The 24,736-nt window shown below is 38.3% G+C and overlaps 1 protein-coding gene and 1 pseudogene across 1 annotated transcript; both read right to left on the bottom strand.

Moving 5' to 3' along the window:
• Positions 1-7,803: 7,803 nt before the first annotated feature.
• Positions 7,804-8,963, bottom strand: LOC123856489 (olfactory receptor 51V1-like; annotated as a pseudogene).
• A 6,473-nt stretch (positions 8,964-15,436) lies between these two features.
• On the bottom strand, positions 15,437-16,378 carry LOC123841724 (olfactory receptor 51G2-like). Its single transcript, XM_045871253.1, is given in 3 exon segments — positions 15,437-15,777; positions 15,780-16,201; positions 16,203-16,378. Coding segments are annotated over 3 exon segments (939 nt in total).
• Positions 16,379-24,736: the final 8,358 nt, after the last annotated feature.

Genomic DNA, 24,736 nt, shown 5'->3' on the forward strand with positions numbered 1-24,736 from the left:
ACGCCTGGGTGGCACAGTGGGTTAAGGGTGTGCCTTCGGCTCAGGTCATGATCTCAGGGTCCTGGGATCGCATCCACCATCGAGCTCCTTGTTCAGCGGGGAGGCTGCTTCTTCCTCTGCATGCCGCTCCCCCTGCTTGTGCTCTCTCGCTCTCTGACAAATAAATAAAATCTTAAAAAAAAGACTATTTCTCAGGAGAATGCCACATGCTTCTTTACTATATTAAAGAAAACAAATAGGTCGCCTGAGTCTGTATTGCTGGCTACAGAAACAATTAGGTAGGGGTCACACATTTCATAAATAAGATCCCATGAATTCTTCCTATAATGGTAGCATGGCGTTCCCTACCTACTTCCTTGCATCTAACATCTCCATTGCTCATTTTGTAAATCTGATGAGTCAGAGAAAATTTGCATTTTTAGAAAGAGTACAGTGAACCAAGACCTCCAAAGAAAGCAGTGTTCCACCGGCCTTGGTCTCATTATACAATCAGGCTTGAACAATAAAAACTTATGATGTACTATATGTTGGCTAACTGAACATAATGAAAAATAAAACAACAAAAACAAAAAAAAAAAAGAAGAAATAAAATCTGTGGATATGAATGACCTCTTAAAACCTCTCCTTTCCTGGGATTTCAGTTGGGAACAAGAGAAGTACCTGGTTGTCCACCAAAAATAGTAAGTCAGTACTTTGGGATCATAAGCATAAAAGAAATACTCCTAAAATTATGTCTAGGAGCAGGCAGTTATTTCACTGTGTGCGTGCGTGTGTGTGTTTGTGTGTGTGTGTGTGTGTATGTATGTTTACCAGCCTGTATCTGAATTCTTTTGAGGTTCCCCCATGAAAATCATGTCTACTTCCCATGAGAACTATGAATGGCTCCCAAAGTCCGTAAACTTTACATGGTTATTTTCCTCTGCCACTTTATAAGGCATAAATAAGTCTTTCTTTGTACTATTATCTGCAGTATTTTTCTGTCCTAAGTAGGATTTTAATGCACATCACTTAGGAGAAATGTTATGCAATTAACATTCAATTCTGTGGGTAGTACCAAATGAACTATACGGACTAGTTTTTAATTGCACTATTTTACTAATTATAGAATACATGAGCAAGATCTTTTGCTTGTTTTTTTTCACTTGTTAACCTGTTTTTTTTCACTGCATTTGTGTTTATGGTTGAGGAAACAGTTGTTTACCTGACTGCATGGGCACACACATACGAGAGAAATAGACGAAGAAAAATGAAAAGAAAGAAAAGGAAAAAAGCCACAGAGAAACATTAGTAATGCTGGGCAAGGTTGATGCTGACCTGACCATATTATATTAACTGAGAAAGACTGCAATACTTCAAATATTTAAATACTGTGGGGATGGGCTGAAAATACTTTCACTTTAAATATAAATAGGAATTGATATAGTTTATAATGGTGACAGTGTTCATGATGATGATAATCATAGTGACAACATTGATGATATTCAATCAGAAAAAGAAACGCTCTCTAAGAGTTTAAGTGTGCTCCTTTCTGAGTCTATATGATAACACAAGGCAGAAATATGGGTGTTCTTGCAGATGAAGCGAGTTAACTATTGACCCTCAAGAAAGGAGAGAGGAAACATAGGGAATGGATAGTAAATATTGCACTGATTGATTGGATATGAACTTGTTTGAGTAGAAAAGTTCTAAGAAGACAATTGCCTAAAAGTGGTACCCTTCAAAATGATCCATCCTTACATAAATATGTAATCAGAATGGACATCCTTACATAAATATGTAATCAGAATGGACATTTCACCTTATGAAAATACATAATACATAATAATACATACAGATGGTCAACAGACCCATGAAAAGATGTTCAACATCACTAATCCTTAAGAAAATGCACTGGGTGTTATACACAACTAATGAATCATTGAACACTGTATCAAAAAATAATGATGTACTATATGTTGGCTAATTGAATTTAAATAAAAAATTTAAAAATAAGAAAAAGCAAATTAAAACCAGAATGAGCTATCCCCTTATACCTGTTAGAATACCTGAAATCAAAAGGACAAGAAGCAGTGTTGGCAAGGATGTGGAGAAAAGGAAGCCTCATAACACTGTTGGTAGGAATGTAAATTGGTACAGCCACTGGGAAATAGTGTGTAGGTTCCTCAAAAATAAATAAATAAATAAATAAACCAATAATTCTACTATCAAGTATTTATCCAAATAAATCAAAAGCACTAATTTTAAAGATATATGCACCCCTATGTTTATTGCAGGATTATTTACAATAGTCAAGATACTGAAGTGACCTAAGTGTCTACTGATAGACAAGTGAATACAGAAGGGATAATATGTGTATACAATGGAATATTACTTTGGCTTAAAAAAGGGTGAAATCGTGCCATTTGAGACAACATGGATGGACCTAGAGGGTATTATGCTAAGTCAAATAAGTCAGACTGAGGAAGATAAATACTATATGATTTCACTCATATATGGAATCTTTTTTTAAAGATTTATTTATTTGAGAGAGAGAGAGAAAGCACAAGCAGGGAGAGCAGCAAGCAGAGGGAGAAGGGGAGAAGCAGGCTCCCCAGTGAGCAGGGAGCCCGACGCAGGGCTCAATCCCAGGACTCTGGGATCATGACCTGAGCTGGAGGCAGACACCAAATGGACCAAGCCACCCAGGAACCCCTCATATATGGAATCTTAAACAAAACAAAACAGAACAGAAAACCAAATGGATAAACAAACAAAAAGCAGAATCAGACTATAAATATAGAAAACAAACTAATGGTTGTCAGAGGAGAAGGGCGTAGTGGGATGGGAAAAATGGGGAGCTAGGCAATGAGTAAGTCACAGGAATAAAGGGCACAGCATGAGCATAGTCAATACTGTGATAGCATTGTTTGGTGACAGATGGTAGCCAAGCTTGTGGTGAGCACAGCATAATGTACAAACTTGTCCAGTTGCTGTGTTGTACAAGTAAACTAATGTAACACTATGTGGCAACTATAAAATTAAAATGTTCGCATAGTTTCAAAGTACCTTGAGAAAAAAAATGGTTAAATTTCCATTGTGCAAGTGATATTGCTACAGTGTAAGGAATATTCTACGCAGACAATGGTTACCCCCTGGAAATACTGAGTGTATATCCTCGCACCTTCAAGTGTCTGGAGAAGTGGTTTCCTTTTTAAAATGGATCATATCCTGTTCTGCGTATGGGACTCTGACCACATGACTGGAAGAAATCTCTTTCCCTGACTGATAATTCAGCCTGCGCTCTGTCTCCATAGATACAAGAGCAGCCTCTGGGTTTTCCCTGGGAGGGAGTCAGTGGCTGAAGGCAATGTTCCTTCCTTAGAGAGAGCATATCTCTTGAGAAGTGGAAATACTTTTCCAGATGAGAAACTGCTGCTGCGAATTGTTCATTACTGATTCAGTATTCAGTTCCAATTTCTGTGCCAAATGCTTGTGTGGAAAGATTCTGTGTCATGGGAAATCTGTAGACTGTTGAATACAGCAGATTATGTATGAAGGCAATATTAAATAAAGTTTGAACTTAAAAAAAAAAGAAATGAAAAGAAAACAAGGAAGATCAACACTTAAGCATCCATCTAGAATAAATGGTCCTAAGAATTGTGGAGAAAGTAAAGAGAGACAGAGCCAGATTAGAGGCAGTTAGCATGTCCAGGAAGAGGTACATAGGAACATTTGCCTGTTGGATACCATCTTGATGATCGTGTTGCCTACCACTGAACAGAAGGGAATGGTGATCCCATTGTGCACAGCCTCCAGTTCAGGGATGCCCGTTATCAGAAAGGTAGAAAGTATGGAGTTTGTACTTCTGAGAACAAACATGACTTCAGGGCTCCCTGACTTGCTTGGAGTGACATGCAATGTCTGGAGCAGTTATTTCATTTAATATAGGATTTTATAATCTAGAAGTAAATATCTGGATTGTAAATGACCACGAGTGTTGCTAATACTTTTCCCTTCAACTAGTCCTGCCTGTGTGGATCATAGAAGGTAAATCATTGCCTAGATTATTCTTATTTAAAACTAGACTAAAGGAATGTGTGTTTATATTGTTTTCCCCAAAATAACATGGCTCCAGTTATTTGTAAACCTCCATTTTATTAACTTTATTTTAAAATTGGTATTTTAAATATTTTAATAGAATATTTTCAAATAGTTTTAGATTTAGAGAAAAATTGAGAATATAGATAATTTTCATATATCCCTCACACACAGTGAAATTTGTTACAATTAATCAACCAGTATTAAAATATTAACTAAAATTTAAAATTACTCATATTTATTTACTTTTTACATAATATACTTTTTCTCTCACAGGATCTCATCCAGACAACACGTTGTGTTTAATTGCCATGTCTCCTTAGTCTCTTGGCTGTCAGACTTAACCTTGTTTTTGTGGATTTTAGTAATTTTAAAGATTAGTGGTTAAGGATATTGTGAAATGGCTGTCTATCGCAACTTGTCTGATTCTGTCCTCAGGATGAGAGTGGGGTTATGGATTATTTTGGAGGAAGGTTATAGATATAAGGTGTCACATTCATCACATCATATAAAGGATATATGTCATCGTCATGTTTTCTGACAGTTGATCTTAATCTTGAGTACCTCACTCATAAGTTTTGACAGGTTTCTCCATTGCCACCACTTCACAAACACTGTTCATGGTAAGTTTTCCATTGTTCCTATAAATTTAATGAATACTTTTCAGTACTCAATGTAAGACATTATCCCCACACAATTCTGATACACTTGTTTCCCTCTTTAAAACATTTTTCCATTTGGATTCATTGACATACTTCCCTAATACTTTTTTTTGTGTGTGTGTATATTTTTGTATCGTTTATTTATTTTTTTATTATGTTAATCACCATACATTACATCATTAGTTTTTGATGTCATGTTCCATGATTCATTGTTTGCGTATAACACCTAGTGCTCCATGCAGAACGTGCCCTCTTTAATACCCATCACCAGGCTAACACATTCCACTCCCCCCTCCCCTCCAGAACCCTCAGTTTGTTTTTCAGAGTCCATAGTCTCTCATGGTTCGTCTACCCCTCCGATTTCACCCCCCCTTCATTCTTCCCCTCCTGCTATCTTCTTCTTCTTTTTTTTTTTTTTTAACATATAACGTATTATTTGTTTCAGAGGTACAGGTCTGTGATTCAAGTCTTACACAATTCACAGCATTCCCTAGTACTTTTATGGCTTCCTTTACAGGCTATTTTTGGGGATTCAACTGTACCCTATTTTAATGTTCAGGGTTTTTAGCATACTTATATTATTTTCTTTACTTAGTTAAATCATGCACCCTCATGATCTCAAACACCATGTTTATGACCATGATTTGCAAATTCATTATCTAACCCTAATCTTCTTCTTAGCTACCGGATACATATATCAAACCCCAGGCTGGATATCTCTCCTTAAATGTACTTTGGGAAGAGGCACCTGGGTGGCTTCGTCGGTTAAGTCATTTTGGTTCAGGTCATGATCTTGGGGTCATGAGATTAAGCCCTGAGTCAGGCTCTGCACTCAACGTGGAGCCTGCTTGAGATTCTCTCTCTCTCTCTCTCTCTCTCTCCCTCAGCCCCTCCCCCCTCCCCACTAAAAAAAGTTACTTTAGGCAGATCACATAAATAAAAAAGAATATTTCTAAAACAAATCCCATTCACCCACAGCTTCCTTATAATAGGACATGGCTATAGGGCCTCGATAGTTTGTCATTTCAAAAACCTAAACATGATTGGCACCTCTATTTCTCTTATCCCTCACAGTCAATCAATAATCAGCATTATGATCCCACCTATTAAATATATCTCCTATGCACTCACTTCTTGCAACTCCCTGAGCAGACCCATGTTCAATCACTACTGTATCCTTTTATTAAGACTCTTTTATCTAGTCTTCTGCTGTCAACTCTTGTCCTCATCTATTTGGTAGCAAGACTGATGTTCTTAGCATAAATATTTTATCATTCTACCATTCTAATTGCAATAAATTAATACTTGCATATTGCCCTAAGGATTAAAACTAAATTAAAATCTCATCTTTTCTAACCATGTGCCTGCCTACTATTCAATTTTTGTACCTGAATTTCATAGTTACTTATTCACCTGTTTTTCATACATTATGGTGTATTTGCAGTTTTGTTTCTCTCCTTGTTTTGTCTGAAAATTCTTTTTCTTATATTCCTCAGTTCATTTGTCCTCAGTCTTTAAGCCTCAACTACATATAACTTTCTCAGGGGAGTCATTACTCAAATCCTTTGTGCTAGATTACAGTGCCCTGGCAGGCTGTCAGCGCATTCTTCATTTCTGAATGACATTCATCAGAATAATTAATATAGATGTATGCTTAATAATTTTCGTCTGTGTCACCTGTTATACTGAAGGTAAGGTACACTTTTTCCTCTCCTTGTTTTCTGTACCTTAGTAGTGCCTAGCACTGTGTCTGAAACACTAGGGATACTTACTCAACTGAATAATTTCAATATTCCAGAGATATCTCAAACTCAATGTGTTCAACATAGGTTCTGCTATCTTGTCACATAAACAGTACTCCTTCTTTGTCACTATCTCATTGAACAACATACCATCATCTCAATTTCACAAACCAGAAATTTGAACATCAACTATGAAACCATTCTGGGCACCAGACCATAAGCAATTATTTAGTGTGCTCATAGAGCTTAAATATTATCATATCCCTTATCTTATTTTGGTTCTTACAATCATTGCTCTAAGAGAAGCACCATCAGTCTTCAATTGTGCTTTTGTGGTAGTTTCTAAACTAAACTATCTTCTTACAGACTTTTTTTTTTTTTAAAGAATTTTTTTTTTTTTAAGATTTTATTTATTTATTTATTTGAGAGAGAGAATGAGATAGAGAGAGCATGAGAGGGGGGAGGGTCAGGGGGAGAAGCAGACTCCCCGCCGAGCAGGGAGCCCGATGCGGGACTCGATCCTGGGACTCCAGGATCATGACCTGAGCCGAAGGCAGTCGCTTAACCAACTGAGCCACCCAGGCGCCCTCTTCTTACAGACTTTATAAAGAATTTAAAATACCATGAAGAAATCCTAATGATAGAATGATAAAAAATAATGTAAAATGAAAAATTTATACACAATAAAGTCATATCTTCATCACATGGAGGGTCTCTAAGAAATAAATCTTTGGAATACAGGGATTGTACATCTTTTTATTCCAAAATTCTTTAATGGACTTACATTAGTCACTAATGGGGAAAAAGAAATACAGGTGGGAGAAGACTCAGCACCACAGTTTCAGATGATCCTCACCTCACCTGTAGGAATGAAGAAAGTCTAATTTCATTGCATCATGTATTTTGATACAATAATCAATTATTGGATAATCTAAATGATAGGGAGCTTTCCAAAATTTTATGTAGAAGTGTGTCTAAATGGAATGAAAATATTGATGAACTGAGGATCACAATTTTAATATGACAATCGTGCTTCAAGAACATATTAACAAAATTCAGAGACACTTATTGTTGTGTCTATAAGGTCATAATTATTCTATTACAAACTTTCAGAAACCTCCCCTGGAATGTGTATTAGCAAAACTTACTTCTATTTTGTTTCTTGAATTAGAAAGCCTCTTAAGTTCTTTAATATTCAAGTCATCATAAAAGGCCATAAAGTTATAGAAATAATTATTCAAATTTTTCATTGTTGCACATATGGGAAGCAGCATTACTCTTTTGACCTTAAAACATTCCAGTGAGAAAATCCAAGGTTTCTACTACATTTTCAGGGAAATCCACTTCTTCATCCTGCTTTGGATCTGCTGGGTCTTTACACTGTAGATGATAGGATTCATCAGGGGTGGGAAGAGAATATAGATATTGCCCATAAGGACATGAACAAAAGGTGAGGGATGCTTTCCAAAGCGGTGCACCATGGTGAGGCCAATGATGGGGATGTAAAAGACCAGGATGGCACAGATGTGGGACACACAGGTCTGCAAGGACTTGAGCCTCTCCTCCCGGGATGCAATTGCCAGCACTGTATGCAAGATGAAAACATAGGAGATGAGAATGAGCACAGCAACCAACAACAAGGTACAAATGACCAGAGCCAGGGCATAGAAGCTGTTGAAGTGGACGTCAGAGCAGGCGAGTCAGAGTAGGTCCTGGTGCAGGCAGAAAGAGTGGGAGAGGATGTGGGGGCGGCAGTAATGGAAGAACTTTAGGTGAATGATGACGGGGAGAATGGACAAAGCAGCCCTCATCAAAATGGTCACCATGAGGGGTGCCTGGGTGGCTCAGTCGTTAAGCATCTGCCTTCAGTTCAGCTCATGACCCCAGCGTCCTGGGATCGAGCCCCGCATCGGGCTCCCTGCTCAGTGGGAAGCCTGCTTCTCCCTCTCCCACTTCCCCTGCTTGTGTTCCCTCTCTCGCTGTCTCTCTCTCTCTCTGTCAAATAAATAAATAAAATCTTAAAAAAAAAATGGTCACCATGACATGAATGACTCTACTGTTAGTCAGGATGGATGTACTGTTAGTGCAGAGGACTGCAGATTGCAGTGAATCGATCAAAGGCCATCGCCAGAAGGACTCCAGACACTATGAAGGACAAACCATGGATGAAGTAAGTTTGGGCAATGCAGACATCCCGACTGAGTTCTTGGCTGAGCCCCCTCTGGACCCCCAGCATCGTGTGCACTGTGGACAGCTCCATGCACAGGTCAGTGAGGGCCAGCATGGCCAGGAAGTAGAACCTGGGCTGGTGCAGGCTCGGCTCTGTCCGGATCACATGCGGCACCAGGCAGTTTCCCAGGAACATGATAGCATAGATGGAGGAGAAAGGAATTGAAAACCAGGGATAGTACTGGTCTAGGCCAGGGAACCCCGTGAGAATGAATATTGAGGTATTGATAATGGAAGCCGAAGAAGCAGACATGATTATGTGAAGGTAATTTTCCAGAGAAGATCGATATTTACTGACCAGGTTTGTCACATCTTCTACCGTGTGTGAGAGCAGTGGAGTATAACACAGCCACTCACATTGTAGCCCAGGTAAAGAACATCATAGAATCGCAGGGAGGCTCCACTCTGCAGAAGCTACAGCACAAGATGATTTCCCAGGGTAGCTCCTTGGTAGTAGGTCTCAGGTTGTAGAAGCAAATCAATGTCCTGACCATTCTGGGCAAATTAGATCATTAACTTCATTCTCTTTTAGTCCCTCTGAGCCACCTGCAGGACACACAGCAGGTGACAGTAGCTAAAGCTCTTGAGAGCATAGGGCTACTCCTGCTCTGCTGCTCCTGAGGAAGCCCCAGAACACTGTCTTGTCACCAGGGCTCGTGGCATGCGGAGTCAGAACGCTCAGATTTATGAGGAAGGAATGAAGAGGATTGTGTGGGCCAGGTGGACCCAGGCTCCTGGGAGGCCACTATTCCCACTTGGTGGCTGACGCAAGTGAGAGATCCCACCTGGTCACTGCAGACTAGTAGTTTGGGTCCCTGGGACTGAGAGGAATGGGTAAATGGCAGCATTTTCTGGGGTCCACAGATCTTTTCAGGGAGGGAGACTCACTGCATTGACTGAAATTTCAATACCTAATCAGAAGGAGAAGACAATAAGTAAACACCCAATGGGAAAAGATATATTAGTATTCCAAATAAGTTTTATTCTCCATATCTGTCTCAATCAACAACAATGTTTATCTAACTAAGTCTCATATATTTTTATACCTTATTTCATTTTTACTTTTCACTGAATTCTTCAGTAAACATTTATCCTTTTCTGAACCCCTGAGAAAGGGTAGCCATTGTGAAATATCCCTAGAGGCCGCTCCATAACACAGACCAATTGTTTTGAGGAAAAAGACTGCCACAACCTTATCCCAGTTGAGGGAAGTGAATTCCTCTTCTGTCCAGCATCCTCAGACTGTCTCATCTAAGGGGAAAGGGATCACAATTCAATAGCCTGGGAATGCTGCAGTGAGGGAAGAAAGCAAGAAGCCTGGTGGTGGCAGAGGGGGAGGAAGACCATTGTAGAAATCCCTGTGAAGGTCACAGCTCTGAGAAACAGTCCCAGTAATATCAGGTGCACTAAGATTTCATTAGAAGAATATTGAGATGCCCTTCAACAGACGAATGGATAAAGAAGATGTGGTCCATATATGCAATGGAATATTACTCAGCCATCAGAAAAGATGAATACCAACCATGTGCATTGACATGGATGGAACTGGAGGGTATTATGCTAAGTGAAATAAGTCAAGCAGAGAAAGACAATTATCATATGGTTTCACTTATATGTGAAACATAAGGAATAGCATGGAGGACATGAGGAGTAGGAAGGGAAAAATGAAGGGGGGAACATCGGAGGTAGAGATGAACCATGAGAGACTATGGACTCCGGGAAACAAACTGAGGGTTTTAGAGGGGAGGGGGTTGGGGGGATGGGTTAGCCTGGTGATGGGTATTAAAGAGGGCACATATTGAATGGAGCACTGGGTGTTATACGCAAACAATGAATCATGGAACACTACATCAAAAACTAATGATGTACTGTATGGTGACTAACATAACATAATAAAATAAAAAGAAGAAGATTATTGTATGCTTTCCTCCTCCACCCATGTCATGAGCACGCTATCAAGGTGCACACAGGAGTTGTGTCTTTCCACAATGTCAGCTTTATTCAATCATAAAGCAAAGTTAAATCACAATGATAAAGCAGGTTCAGCATTCCAAACTCAATGACAATTCACCATGTAATTAAACTTGGCTTTTTACACAGCACACAGAGCAGGACAGAAGACAAGCCACACAACAAACAAGATAACAGAAGGGTGTAGGAAGTTAAGGAACCAAACATGAAGTCAGTCTGTGGGCATGCAGTTGAGATAAGGCCTCGGTCTGGTCTGGGTCAGCTCTTGGCCGTCACTGCTTCTGGTGATCAAGCAGTGAAGGATCTTGGTTCTGTTCGGAGATGGATCAGGCAGAGCCTTCCACGGCAGGAGCAGCCTTTTTTAAGTGGTCAGACATAAGGGGGTAAGGTCTGAAGAGGCTGACAGTTTGCTGCCAAAATCCTTCCCTTTTTTAAAAAAATTAATTATTTATTTTGGGGAGAGAGAGAGAGATTGAGAGAGAAGAGAGAGAAGGGAGAGAGAAGAGAGTGAGCATACAAGGGTGGGGAGGGGCAGAGGGAGAGGGAGAAGCAGGCTTCCCGCTGAGCAGGGAGCCAGATGTGGGGCTAGATCCCAGGACCCCAGCTGGGATCATGACCTGAATTGAAGGCAGATGCATGACCAACTGAGCCCCCCAGGTGCCCAAAATCCTTCCCTTTTTAAGGGGATTTCATCAGTTTTGGGTCTCTACAGACCTCCTCTCATTCGCAATACCTTAACTGCTTGCATCATTACTTGACACAGGCCCCTGCTTGACATGAGAGACTCCATTTTGCTCTCTACAACCCACCATCCCTTACCAGCAACCTAACAGGGGTCCAGTAAAATAACAATCGATCACAGCCAAAAGGTCTGTAAAATATAGATTTTCTCTAAGGAGGAATACATTGAAAAGCTAAAGTCAAAAGGGGAGTAAAGAAGAATAAAGAACAAATAAAAAACAATAGTTTCTCATATCTATAGCTACAATAAAAACAACTCAACTTCCAGCTGCCACAAACCTTCAGTTTGTAAAAAACTCATTATCTGCAAAGTGCAATAAAGTGAAGCACAATAAAGGGAGGCATGCCTGTATATTGGTCTGTAATATCCTTTTTTTGGAATGTCTTTGTGTGACTTTGATAGCAGGGTAATGCTGGCTTCACAGAATGAGTAAGGAAGCGTTCCCCCTTCTTCAGTTTTTGGGAAGAGTTTGAAAGGATTGGCAATATAATTTTTAAAAGTATCAGATTCAGATTCAAATTGACCTATTACAAATCCCAGTTGTGCCACTTTCTAACTATGTGATCAATTACTAAATATCCTTAAGCTTCGGTTTCTCACCTAAAAATAAAAAATTATTAGATTTCCATAATTTGAAAAATACAGAGATATTTATAAATTACTTAGTATTTTTTGCCATTTCTTTAATTGCTCAATAATTGGTGATTGACTCTCTGAGTTTGTCATATAATTCATGTGACATGCAGTTCAGAACTATATCAGTCATTATTTAATTTAACTCCATAACAGATCATTTGTTCATAATTTTTAAATTCCAGGCATAGGGAACAGAGCAGTGGCCGTATTCTCAATAGATCTTCTCTAGCTGTTCTCTTCCATCCAAATAACTAAAATAAAAAAAAAAAAAACAATGTTTTTGTTGAATGCTTTCTCTATTTAAGCACAATTTGAATATTAACCAACTTTAAAGTAATTGCTTTTTAAAGTAATTTTTAAAAACATTTCCAAAAAACAGGTATGTCTTCAATCACCTTATATGCTTTCTTTTCCCAGAGTCTAGTTATTACACTCAGTCTTCTAATGTTTTATGACTAAGAATGCCTAATGGATCTTAAAATATGAAATTTCAGACTTGTCCTGTGCCTATGTGAAGGTGGAGAAAAGGAGAAGAAAAAAAGTTTTTCAAAGCAAATATTATACTTATTGGGAAAATAGCTAGTTTGCTTGTCTCAGGCTATAGAGCGATAAATATTACCTTCTTGTCTAATACTCCTGCACAGCTCTTTCTGCTTTCATTCTCTATCTTCTTTCTTACAATGAGTGTCTATGGTACAGCTTCTGGAAGGACAACTCAAAAAAATCTCAGCTATTTCCTTACTTGTTAGCTTGGGTAGCTCTTGTCAATGTGTCTTGGGTTCTCTTTGCTAGTTTTGTAATGTATTCAGAAACAAAGAGAATATATGCTAATTCTTAATCCACTTGGAGGGAATTATCTGAAAACTTTTTGTAATGTATGTCTGAGGGAAATCTAAATATCTACACCATATATCCTCTGTTCTGGCTATATAGACATAGATCTATAGATCCAAGTCATTTTGTTCACCATGTGAATCTCACTTCTCTGCCTCCCAGTTTCAGTTTCAATAATGACTAATCACCCCAAATCACACAGTCCATGCACTTTACTATTAGATAATTTGTGGTTATATTTAGAGGTTTGAACAATGAAAATTTTTCCTTTAGTCTCCCTGTTGTCCAGCTATTTGGTTGTAGAAATTTAGTTTCTGAGAATCTTTTTTTCTGCGCAGCTGTTGAACCAGTAATGAGGCCCTAAAGGCACCCAGGGAAAACTCTATGGACAGGATTCTACAGTTCAGGGTAGAGTGCTAATAGGAACATTTACCCCCATTCCATAGCTACTACTACTTTTGTATTTTAAATAGTTGAAAAGAGCTTATCTTATTTAAACTGTCTGGTATGAGCCTTCTGAAGGAACAATCTCTCTACTCCTTTATCCTCCCCTGAGTCCATTTAAAACTAAATACTTTCTCATTCTCTCTTAATCTTGATTTCCCTATGGTTTTATTCTCTGACCACTGCTCATTCTTTCTTACCTTTAAATCCTTGGACAGTAATATCTCTGTCGCTGTTTTAACTATCACCTATATACTAATTATTAACATATCTGTGTAAAAAGCTCTGATCTTTTTCCTCAGTTTCAGAATTATATAGGTATTTGTTGTACATAGTTGTTTAATTACCTACAGAAAACTCACACTAAACATATACAGAATTGAATTCTTCATTTTCTTAACCATCTTTATTTATAGTGCCAGTAAAATGTGCCATCATCTACCCAGTTATTAAAATCAGGAAAAAAAAAAAGCCTAAATTGAGATAGATTGTGGAAACAGGCATATTCAGCAACAACATGTAGTAATTAGTGATTCTGCATTGATTTAGCACTATTAATTATGGCTATTACAGACAGACGGATAAGTAGATATCCTTAAGTAACAGAAATTTTTTGTTTATACTAAACATGTAATATGGATGTTTTCCTAGAACATGTCACTCAAAGAAATACCTTCTGTTTTGGGCTTCTCATTCAGATTTTGTTTCATCATTATGAATTCCAATTATAGTATATATTGTAGTGTGTCAAGAAATAAGTAAATAGTATGAGACTACTTAATCCTTGGTCTGCTAATCTTTTACTTATATTAGATTTTTCAAAATTATAATTTTTTTCCTCTATTTTGTGTCACAATATCCATCCACTTGCTACTTCGTCCCCCACTGTATCTCTAAGTTTCCCTCTTAATCTGATATAAGTGAGGACGCTACAAGGGAAGGTTTTATGAAGTATATACAAAGAAATAGCCACGGCATTCAGTGCAAGGGCTATCGCAATAAAATTCACCTGTTTTATTTTCAAAGCATCTTTCATTTATAGTTGTGCTCAGGACTGATGAGATTTTTAGAAAAAAAATTACAGCTAAGAGAATACTGCTTGAAATTTTTTTTCATTCTTATTATTAAAAATATGTGTTGGTAACTCTAGCCAGAGATATTTGCAGTTTAAGAGCTAGATAACCTTACCATTTTTGAAATTTACATTGAAAAGATGAGAAAAACAGCAAAAATCCTGGAATACTCTAAAGGAGAAATTAAGACGTCTTCATAGGCTTGGTTCTCACATATCTGGAATCACATTCATTGCCCATGAACATTTCATCCTTGCAAGTTATGCCAGCTGGCTGGTTTCCATGACCCAGAGAGGGGTCCCACAGTATCAGCCAAAAGGGGTCCTTCACTTCATGCAGGATAGAAATCAAACAGGAGCTGAGAGGAAGTGAGAGCAGACTTTATTGAAGACTCACAGAGAGTGCAGATACAGACAGAGCTTCTGGAAGACACTTTTATTCTTTTATTCTGCAAAAACTAACAAAATACCTAATGTATAGAAAGGGCTACATTTAGGAAAGGGGATGCAGTGGTTTACAAGAGAGAAGGAATGACTTTCCTCATGGGATTATTTTTAGTGGGGATTTTCCAAAATGCTTCTAATATCACTGAATTCCAAATATAGCTATCACCCCAGTTGCCAAAAATTCTTTCTCCTAAACTCTGAGGCAAAGTACTATGTGCATTTTTATACACTTGTAAGGTCTTTAAGTTATCCTTTCGAGTTCCTTTTCCATTTAGATTGGCCGTCCCCTTCATGAGTCTTAAATATTATGAGTCTTTCTTCTAAAATGGAGGCTATATCTTAGTTCTATTTCTACTTATAGAGTCAATAGTAGTATATTTAACAGAGTAAGTATTCAGTGAAACTTTGCATAATGAGAAATGAATAAATGAGAATGTGGTTATTTCTTCCCACGAGTGAGAACTTCTATGAAGATGATGTCTCCTTGTTACATTCTTCTCACTATGGGACTTTATGTGAAATGGCTCGTTAAACATCTATGACCAAAGTCTCTCATGCCCTTTCTCTCTCTACCAAAGACCTACTGAGCCTGAGTGGTTCTGATGCCAGCCCCACCCAACCCGAAGAAGCGTAGCATCCTCAGCTGGATCTGCTTGGTCTTAATGGTATAAACCACTGGAATGAGCACTGGCGGTATGAGAAAGTGAAGATAGGAGAACAGCACAGGGTTGGAATGGGAAGCCTGCCTCCCAAATCTGTGGATCATGGACAGGCCAATCATAGGTGTGTAGAAGAGCAGCACAGCACAGATGTGGGAGACACATGTGTTGAGGGCTTTGAGGCGCTCAGCTTTGGCAATGGATAGCACTGTTTGGAGGATCAGCACATAGGAGAGAACAATGAGCACCGAGTCCACCCCAGTGTGGAGAGCACTACAAAGAGACCATAGGCACTGCTGATGTGGGCCTCTGCCCATGCCAGTTTCATGACATCTGGGTGCAGGCAGTAGGAGTGGGAAAGGAGGTGACTCTGGCAGTAAGGCAACTTCTTCAGCATGATGGGGGCTGGGGTGTGGAGCCCGATGCTGAGCACCATGCTGGCTAGGCCCAAGCTGGCAACACGGGGGCTCGTGAGGATGGTACCATAGTGCAGGGGGTTGCTGATGGCCACAAAACGGTCCAAGGCCATGGTGAACAGCACTGAGGACTCCATGATGGAGAAGGTGTGGATGAAGAAGAGCTGGGCCAGGCACACATCCACCGACACCTGCCTGAGACCCAGCATGTAGATGGGGAGCATGGTGGGCAGCGGGGAGGCAGACAGGCCCAGGTCAGTCACGCCAGCAGTACATGGGCTGGTGCAGGGAGGGCTCTGACCTCACCACCCTCAGGATCAGGCTGTTCCCTGCCAGAGAGGCCACATACATGGCACACAGAGGGATGGAGAGCCATCTGTGCACAGTCTCAAGGCCTGGGAGGCCTGCTAGGAAGAAGAAGGTGCTGGTGTGGTTGGAATCTGACATGGTGGGCAGAACTCCAGGCAGAAGTGCAACCACAGGCCCTGGAATCAAAGGAGTTGCTGGGTCAGAACCTGCTCTAGGAACCAAGATCTTTCACTGACTCCTCAAAGTATTTCCCTGACAACCATGGCTTGTGATTTGTGGAGGCATTTCCCCGGGATCACAGATAAGGAGCCCTTAAACAAAGGTTAGTTTGAATTACTAAAGGAAATGCTGCATGCATAGGGAGACTGGCTTGGGAGCCGTACAAAAAAAATTATCACAAAATCAGAATTTGAAACGTGAATCTGGAAAGGGACCAAGACAGTGTTGATCCTAACTCTTCACTCTACCTCTTGAGACATGAACTCTAAGTCTCTATGTAGTGAGTGTGCCTAATCTGGGAGCAGAGGCCAGGTTCCTCACTTCCTGTCAAGTTCCCCTTCACACTGCCTTTCAGTAGGTACTTCAGTGTGGTGAATATCCAAAGTTTGCAGACTGACATCTTCTTTTATAATTAAGACAATACAAAATAATTCCCTTTAATATGTCAGCCCACCTGTGTGAGCACACAGTTACAACCTTATCACCCATATGGTTTAAAATGTCAAGCTGTGGAAAAATTTTAGATATTTTTCCAAATACAATTTATTCTCCAATTGAACTGTGCATATGGAACATTAAATAGAATGATTCAATTCATAGAAGATTAAACAGTTACCTTGTAGCTTACCTGTAATTATTCAGCATTATTCAGCATTATACTGATGAACATACAGAAATCAGAAAAAGATACTTATGTGTGAAGGAATCAGAATTTAGATCCACTTATAAAGAGATTTCTGAAAAAAAAATACAATAATCTGAGACTGTATCTTGCGTCTTTCTCGTGTTCTCTCCCTTGAACTTCGGCTCCTCTTTCACTTCCTGTCATCTCAGTTTTCTTCCCATAGTTATACATCATGAGTTCCATTTTCTGAGAACCCAGTCAAAGCACTGTCAGAAAACATTTTGCCTTCCCTCATAATCATAAATAAAGAAAGGAGATTTTTGGAGTTTCCCAGGAGTACAAAACTGAAGAATAATAACCAACAAGGACAACTTAATTTTTAGGAATCTTTCTTACCTGTCTCTTCAGAGTTTTGTTTTGTTTTGTCTTTTTCCAATGATACTGATTTTCTCTCATTTTATCACCTTTTCTCTCATATGTCTTGGAAAATAATCCAGCATTCCTCTTTCTTTGAAAAGTAGCTCCACATAATAATGAATTCTGTCACTTTTTCTTCTGCATGTAAAAATACAAGTGTAATTTATTCCTTTCGTATTTCATTTACAGTATTTTTCAAAATGTTTCAAAAACACTTTCAGATATTTGATTTTAAAGCATCTGGACCCTTGGAAGTTAGCAGATCAGTTTTTCCAGATTAAGAAACTTAATCCTTAAGAATTCATCTATATATCTTTACTAAAGTCACATCAATCCTAAAGGAGGATCTGGGACTGGAAATAATTCTAAGTATCTTTTACTCTGGATATTGTCGCTTGAAGGTGAAAACAAAAGCCAGCTATTAACAAACAGATCAAGACATTCACAATCCTTATCCTTACATCTAAAGTAAATAAACGTTTAGTTTAAGTTTAAAAATTTCCGGTATCATGGCCATTTCTGGTTTTCCTCTTGTAATCTACTTTGTTTTCTCCAATTTAAATGTCCTCATTTTCACTCAGTAATTAAACCATCTAAGTCACTGTTCTAGACACAAGATATAAATAAGATACGACGTGGATGGAACTGGAGGGTATTATGTTGAGTGAAATAAGTCAAACAGAGAAAGACATGTATCATATGATCTCACTGATATGAGGAATTCTTAATCGCAGGAAACAAACTGAGTGTTGTTGGAGTGGGGGGTGGGGTGGGAGGGATGGGTTGGCTGGGTGATAGACACTGGGGAGGGTATGTGCTCTGGTAAGCGCTGTGAATTGTGCAAGACTGTTGAATCTCAGGTCTGTACCTCTGAAACAAATAATGCAATATATGTTAAGAAAAAAAAAAGAAGAAGAAGGTAGCGGGAGGGGAAGAATGAAGTGGGGGCAATCGGAGGGGTAGACGAACCATGAGAGACGATGGACTCTGAAAAACAGACAGGGTTCTAGAGGGGAGGGGGGTGGGAGGATGGGTTAGCCTGGTGGTGGGTATTGAGGAGGGCACATTCTGCATGGAGCACTGGGTGTTGTGCACAAACAATGAATCATGGAACACTTCATCTAAAACTAATGATGTAATGTATGGGGATTAACATAAGAATAAAAAAATAAATAAATATAAAAAAAAAAAGATCCCAGTAATAAGGGAAACACGAATCGATATTTCAAATATGTGAATATAATAAAACAATATGCAAACAGAAGGGCATATGATTCTCAGTTCAGAGTTTAGGTGAAATCTCTCTGAGGAGGGGAGAATTGGAGACAGGGCAGAACAGAAAGAAGGAGCAAGACACTTGGAGATCCGTGAGTGTGTGGGTGAGTGAGTTCTGATTGGTAGGAAAAGTATGGAAGTACGTCACGAAAAAGTTGTTAGTGCACAAATTAGCTAAGAGATACCTATCTGTTCAAGCTGGTATTGTGACAGAAGTAAGAGAAGTAAGATAAAAGATAAAAACTTTCCAGAACCAACACAATTACTTAAGAGAACTGCATTTCACTTGACCCAGGTATTGTCTTCTGTGCTAAATATATATTCAGTGGCTTAGACAGCGTGGTTTGGTGGCATCAGCTGCACACGACAACTTGTAATAAATACAGATTATTAGGTTTCAGCCCCAGCGTACTGAATCAGGATTTACTGAGTTGAAGCCCAGTGTTCCGTGATTTAACAAACCCTCCAGGTGATTCTGATGCAAACCAAAGCCTGAGAATCACTGAGGTACGTCTTTAGGTATAGTATTGTTTTGTAAACAGATGAGTGCAATGCTGTGGGAAAAGCAAGAAGTGGGAGAGAAGCCAAGGTTATGAGTTAATAGAAAAGGGACACCCTTAGACTAAGAAAGAAACCTTGCTGCTGGGTGCTAAACTCCGAGATGGGGCCCACAAGGATACTGGGTCACAAACACAGATTCTTTGATAGGATCTTACTATAAATCATTTAAGACCAAAAAAGCATGTGGCAATTATAACAAATAAAGATACTGTGTTTTGCCTTATAATTTATTTGAAAAGTACCAAATTGTTAATAAGAAAATCTGTAGTCTGTTAACTCCTGCTGCTATAGGAAGCTGGACAGGCTGTTGTATTGCCCCCTCTAAATACAGATTCATGAATTTCTAGTCAGTTAGTGGTAGATGGCACAAATGTGAAATTAGATGGAGAAATGTTTGAGGACACTGGGGAGAATTGTGTATTCAGATGGAGTGTTTGAGTGCCATCTATGAACTCTTCATCCTATATTCACACTACACGGTTTTTTTTTTTTTAATTAGAGAAAAATCTTTAACATTTCTTTAGCAAACTGAAAGTTCCGTCCTTTCGCCCATAGATTTCAAACGTGGAGACAGAAACATAATGAATGGGCATAATGTGAACATATTTGGAATATCTGACATTATTTCATTTAGCATTTGAGAAAATGGACTTATGAGAAAGAGCACTCAGGTGCTCAAATATATTGAGCATATTGTTTTTGTATATTGCATTAAGCTGACTGTGCAGAAGAGGAAGAGTTTTGTGAGTTTGTGTGTGTGCGCGTAATGGTTTTTCTTAATTTTTAAGGAAGACCTGTGAAGTGAAGGGATTTTGTGATAAGAAACAGAAGGACATAGGTGAAAAGGCAGGGTACATGTTTCTGGTGCCGGCTTCAGCACAAAACACTGGAAAACAAACAAATAAATACAAACAAACAAACAAATAACTTGGGCAAGCTTGGACTTAAGCAAGAGCTATTTATCCAAAAGGGTTAAGAATGCACTGTGACCTTTTGTTACAGGAACTCTTCTTTTTGACTTGCCAACAGATTTTCGGTCAGATGTAAACCTGTGGCCTCGGAGTAAAGTGGGAAACCTGGGAAATGCTGGGTTTCCTAGCACCAATGTCTGTTTTCTTCTGCAGTCACAGTGGGATTCAGATTAACAGCATTAAGAGCCAGTGTTCTGGTTCTGCCATGACAGTAATAAGAAATAATAAGAGAATAGATTTCATGTTCACAAAGGAGTCTCTTCTCACGATATATATGGCACACTTATATGTGTGTACAACGTTGGTTTCCCTTTTCTCATTGCCTAAAGAATGGCAATGGATGAGTTGTACTAAATCTCATACCAATCTCTGATGATAAACTAAGACAGTGGGTGGAAGAGTTCCCAATATTCTGTAAAGCACTTAGAAAACAAATAATTATTGTTAATATTTGTGTTCTTTAATTTTTCCTAAAAATTAGGAAATGCTCAAAATGCAAGGAGCCTTTTCAAAGATGATTCTTCAAAGATTTAAAAGTAATTGCAATTAACCTTGATCACTCTGAATTTATCAGTTCCCATCATCATTCTATTACCTTCCATCATGCAAATAGGAACAGATTGGCTTTTCAAACTGTCTTCCCAAACCAGCAACTTCCCATTCCATTCTGTTCCTCAAACTTTTCCTCATCTCAGCATGTCTCCCTTATGGGGCCTAGAATCCATATGCCTAAAGATTTAGGTACACATATATCAGACTGTATTTAAGGCATGGAAGATTTAGGATGGTAAGCTACTACTAGCCCATCTCCTAACTTCCCATTTATTTGATTTTATCTATTATGACAGTACATTTCAGGAACTCTTCAGAAAACTTATGCAGTAGTTCCCAGATGGTACCTGAAGATGAAGAGCACTTTTTCTTCTTCTAAATCTTCAATATTGTTCTTTTTCAGGGCATTAAAACATATTAACTCTATTCTTAGATGAACACTAATAAGGAACCTTGGCAAATGGCTTCACCCTTTTCCTCTCCAAGCCACATGTTATTGACTCACCCACAAGGAGATGAGAGCTGAAGACATTTCTTACCCTCCTCCAGGGTACATTCCTGGATATCATCCCTTGATGAAGATAATAGGCAGCATGAGCTTTGGGGCAGCAAATAGCTTTAACCATGTCACCGCCAAAGAAGTTTTGCAATGGGCTGTAAAGAAACTCCATCCTGATTAGAATCCTTTGGTCCCCATGGAGCACTGGGTGTTATGCACAAACAATGAATCATGGAACACTTCATCTAAAACTAATGATGTAATGTATGGGGATTAACATAAGAATAAAAAAAATTAAAAAAAATAGAAAAAAAAATCCTTTGGTCCTGTCCAAGTCTGTCTCAGTTACTGAGTCTTCTTATACTATAATTAGAATGTAATTAGCTGTTAAGAGTACAAGCTTCAACATCAAGAAGACCTGAGTTGAACCTCTTAGTTTCCTCACCTGTGAAATTGGAATAGTGAAAGAAACTAATGCACAATGTTGCTGTGAGGATTAAGTCAAGTATTCCATTAAAAAATTCATGACCATGTTTGTCAATACTCAAATAATTACCTATTATTTTATTATTATTTCATAATAACATTGTATCTAATATAATAATATATGCAAATCACTTACTATCATTCCTTAAAAAAGCACACATTAAGCACTTAATAAATTTGAGGATGATGATGTTGATGTACATACAAATGCAACAAAGAAACTTTCTACTGTTACAACAGAAATAATAAAAGTTCAATAAGATGAAGGACTTTACGACTTAGAGGAAAATAGAAATAGAAAATAAATGGAAATAAACAGAATAGAAATCACAAATTTAGCCACAGCATTGAAAACCCAGGCAGACAATTCATACTTCCCCAAAAGAATGTTTTGTAAATTTCTTTGTTTCACTACACAGGTGCAAAACAAACAAACAAACAAAAAAACTCAGCTCTTGTAAGCACACACATTTGTCAAAACTTTGAGTATGAATACAAGAAAATAGTGAGGCCCTAAAACTTTCAACCTCAATGTTATATGTCATAAAGAAGAAATGGATGTTGAACATATTCCATCAGATAAACAACTCTAGCTCTGGGCAAGATATATATAAAATATGTCAGATATTGAAAAACAGTACAGAAATATGATTCCTTGTGATAAAGGAAACAAGACGTGAACTCCATATCCATTCAGGCTTTCTGCCAGACTGCATGTTATAAACTCAGATAAGGAAGTTGAATGCAAATTGAGAGCAGCTCTCTCCTTAATGGAGGGAGAGAAGACAAGTGATTTTAGAGGCTGTGAGGGATCAAAATTTGGGGTACATACTGGATATGAAGGAGTCTTAGAAATCTGCTTAGGTGTCTACTTGAGGTTTTCACCAAGTACTAAGCTTCAGATTCATAGGTCAAGATTCCAAAAAGCTTGGCAGAAAACATCTCTGAGGTAAAGGGTGGGCTGTAAGTTGTCTGGAGATTCTGGAGTTCATTCAGTACTAAGACACATTGGAGTCCCAACAAGGGAGAGTGGACAGAACTCTTTGAATACCTTGGACATTGACCTGAAACCCTAGAAGGGCCACGCCATAAAAAGAAGGAGTATGTGGTGTGGTTTCTGATTTCATGAAACTGATTCAATATCATGTGATGCTTTGACATCTGAAACTGGGAGGGCATCAAAAAGCCTAACCATGAGCTGCCCTGCTCTTCCCAGATATACCCCACATCCAGTGGACAAGGGTTCCCTAGCAATCAAACCAGCTGCACTCCAACTAATGGCTTTCACTTCCCTCTAAGCTGATGACATTATTCAAACAAGATACTCAAATCCTCCTGTGGGAATGAGAGGGGTGACCCCACCTTGCCTTTACTACAAAGCCTGCCTCCCATGGCCCCTTGTTTGCTCACTCTCTCCCCAAGTGCCACCCCTGTATGCCCCTTGCCTGGCACGCAGTTTCCTCTTTCCCCAGTCTGTGAGTATTTATGATTAATAAACTGCTATCAATCTTATCTTTCCAGTGTCAAGTGCCATGCTTTCACCCATTTCTATAACCCTACATTAGAAATCTCTTTCTCACCAACAGGGTGAATAAGAGGCAAGAATACTTAACCAAAGAAAGAGGTCTAATAACCATTGACCCTAATAAAGCCTAAAACTAAGATGCAAAAACATTAACATGATCCTCCAATAAATTAACTGCCTGCCATGTCAAATCAGATTCTCTTTATATAAGATAATATGACCCAGATTCCCAATAACATAGCATTTGCAGTGTCCATGGGCACGTAAAAAAAAAAGACAAAAAGCAAAAAGATAATCAGAATAAAGTAAAACAGCCAATAAAAAGAAATTCAAGATGAACAGAGTTTCTGGAATTAGAGGAAAAGAGCTTTGAAACAGTTATGACAAATATGTTTGCACATGTAAAGAAAAACATATACATAAGCAGTCATATATGTGTGTGTGTGTTATATGTGTGTGTATACATAATCCAGCCCCATGATGGTACATTCTAGCTTTCTCTCACTTGCTTATTTGAACATGACTATACGCTTTGTCAAAACTGAGAACTGTAAACCACAAAGTGTGAACTTTGTTTCATGTAAATTTAAAAAAGAAAAAAAAATGTTGGGGGAATCCCATAATAGATGGTTGACTGTGAAAAAATATTGTACCTGTATTACAAATATATGACACTATCTCACTGAAGGACATGAAGGGAAAAGGAGCTGATCTCAGTAACTTCAGAAAATGGTATTTTGACTGGGTACTCTAAGTTTAATGATACAGTACAGCACACAAACTTTGCACTTGAGGTGGTAAATTTGTTCCCAACAGGAGCATGGATTTATAATTTTGAAACAACATTTATGTATACAAGGGATGAAATGATGAAAAAATAAATTTAACTTCATTCATAGGGCTGGTGAAGATTGGAGACTGTGTCCACCCTTCATGTATCATGGAGTTTAAAAAAAGTACTGAACTGCCTAATAGTCACATTGGAACACATTTTATTTTACCAATTAAGATCTTTATTTCTTTAAATGTATTTAAAAGTTTTGAAGTATTTCATTTGGTTTATATTTTCCAGTGTAACTCATATCTATAGTTATTATGCAAATCACAAGAAAAACATTTTGATCTTACATATTAGCCAAATTTTTAGAAAGTATACCAAATGAGGTCCTCTTGAGCTTAATTTTATAAATACAACTCTAGTTTTTAGTTGGAGGATGTCTTAGATGCCCTTGAATTCCATTCTTCTAATCTGCTTGCTTTTACATGTTAATGATATTCTCTCAATATCTTGTCAATTTCCTCTATAATAATCTGAGTCTTTTATAGGCTGATAATAATTTTTGTGAATGAGCAACATGTTTTTTCT

The sequence above is a fragment of the Mirounga angustirostris genome, unplaced genomic scaffold (genome assembly GCF_029215605.1).
Source record: "Mirounga angustirostris isolate CCGP_5_RB_7025 unplaced genomic scaffold, mMirAng1.0.hap1 SCAF_13, whole genome shotgun sequence".
NCBI classification, from domain to species: domain Eukaryota; kingdom Metazoa; phylum Chordata; class Mammalia; order Carnivora; family Phocidae; genus Mirounga; species Mirounga angustirostris.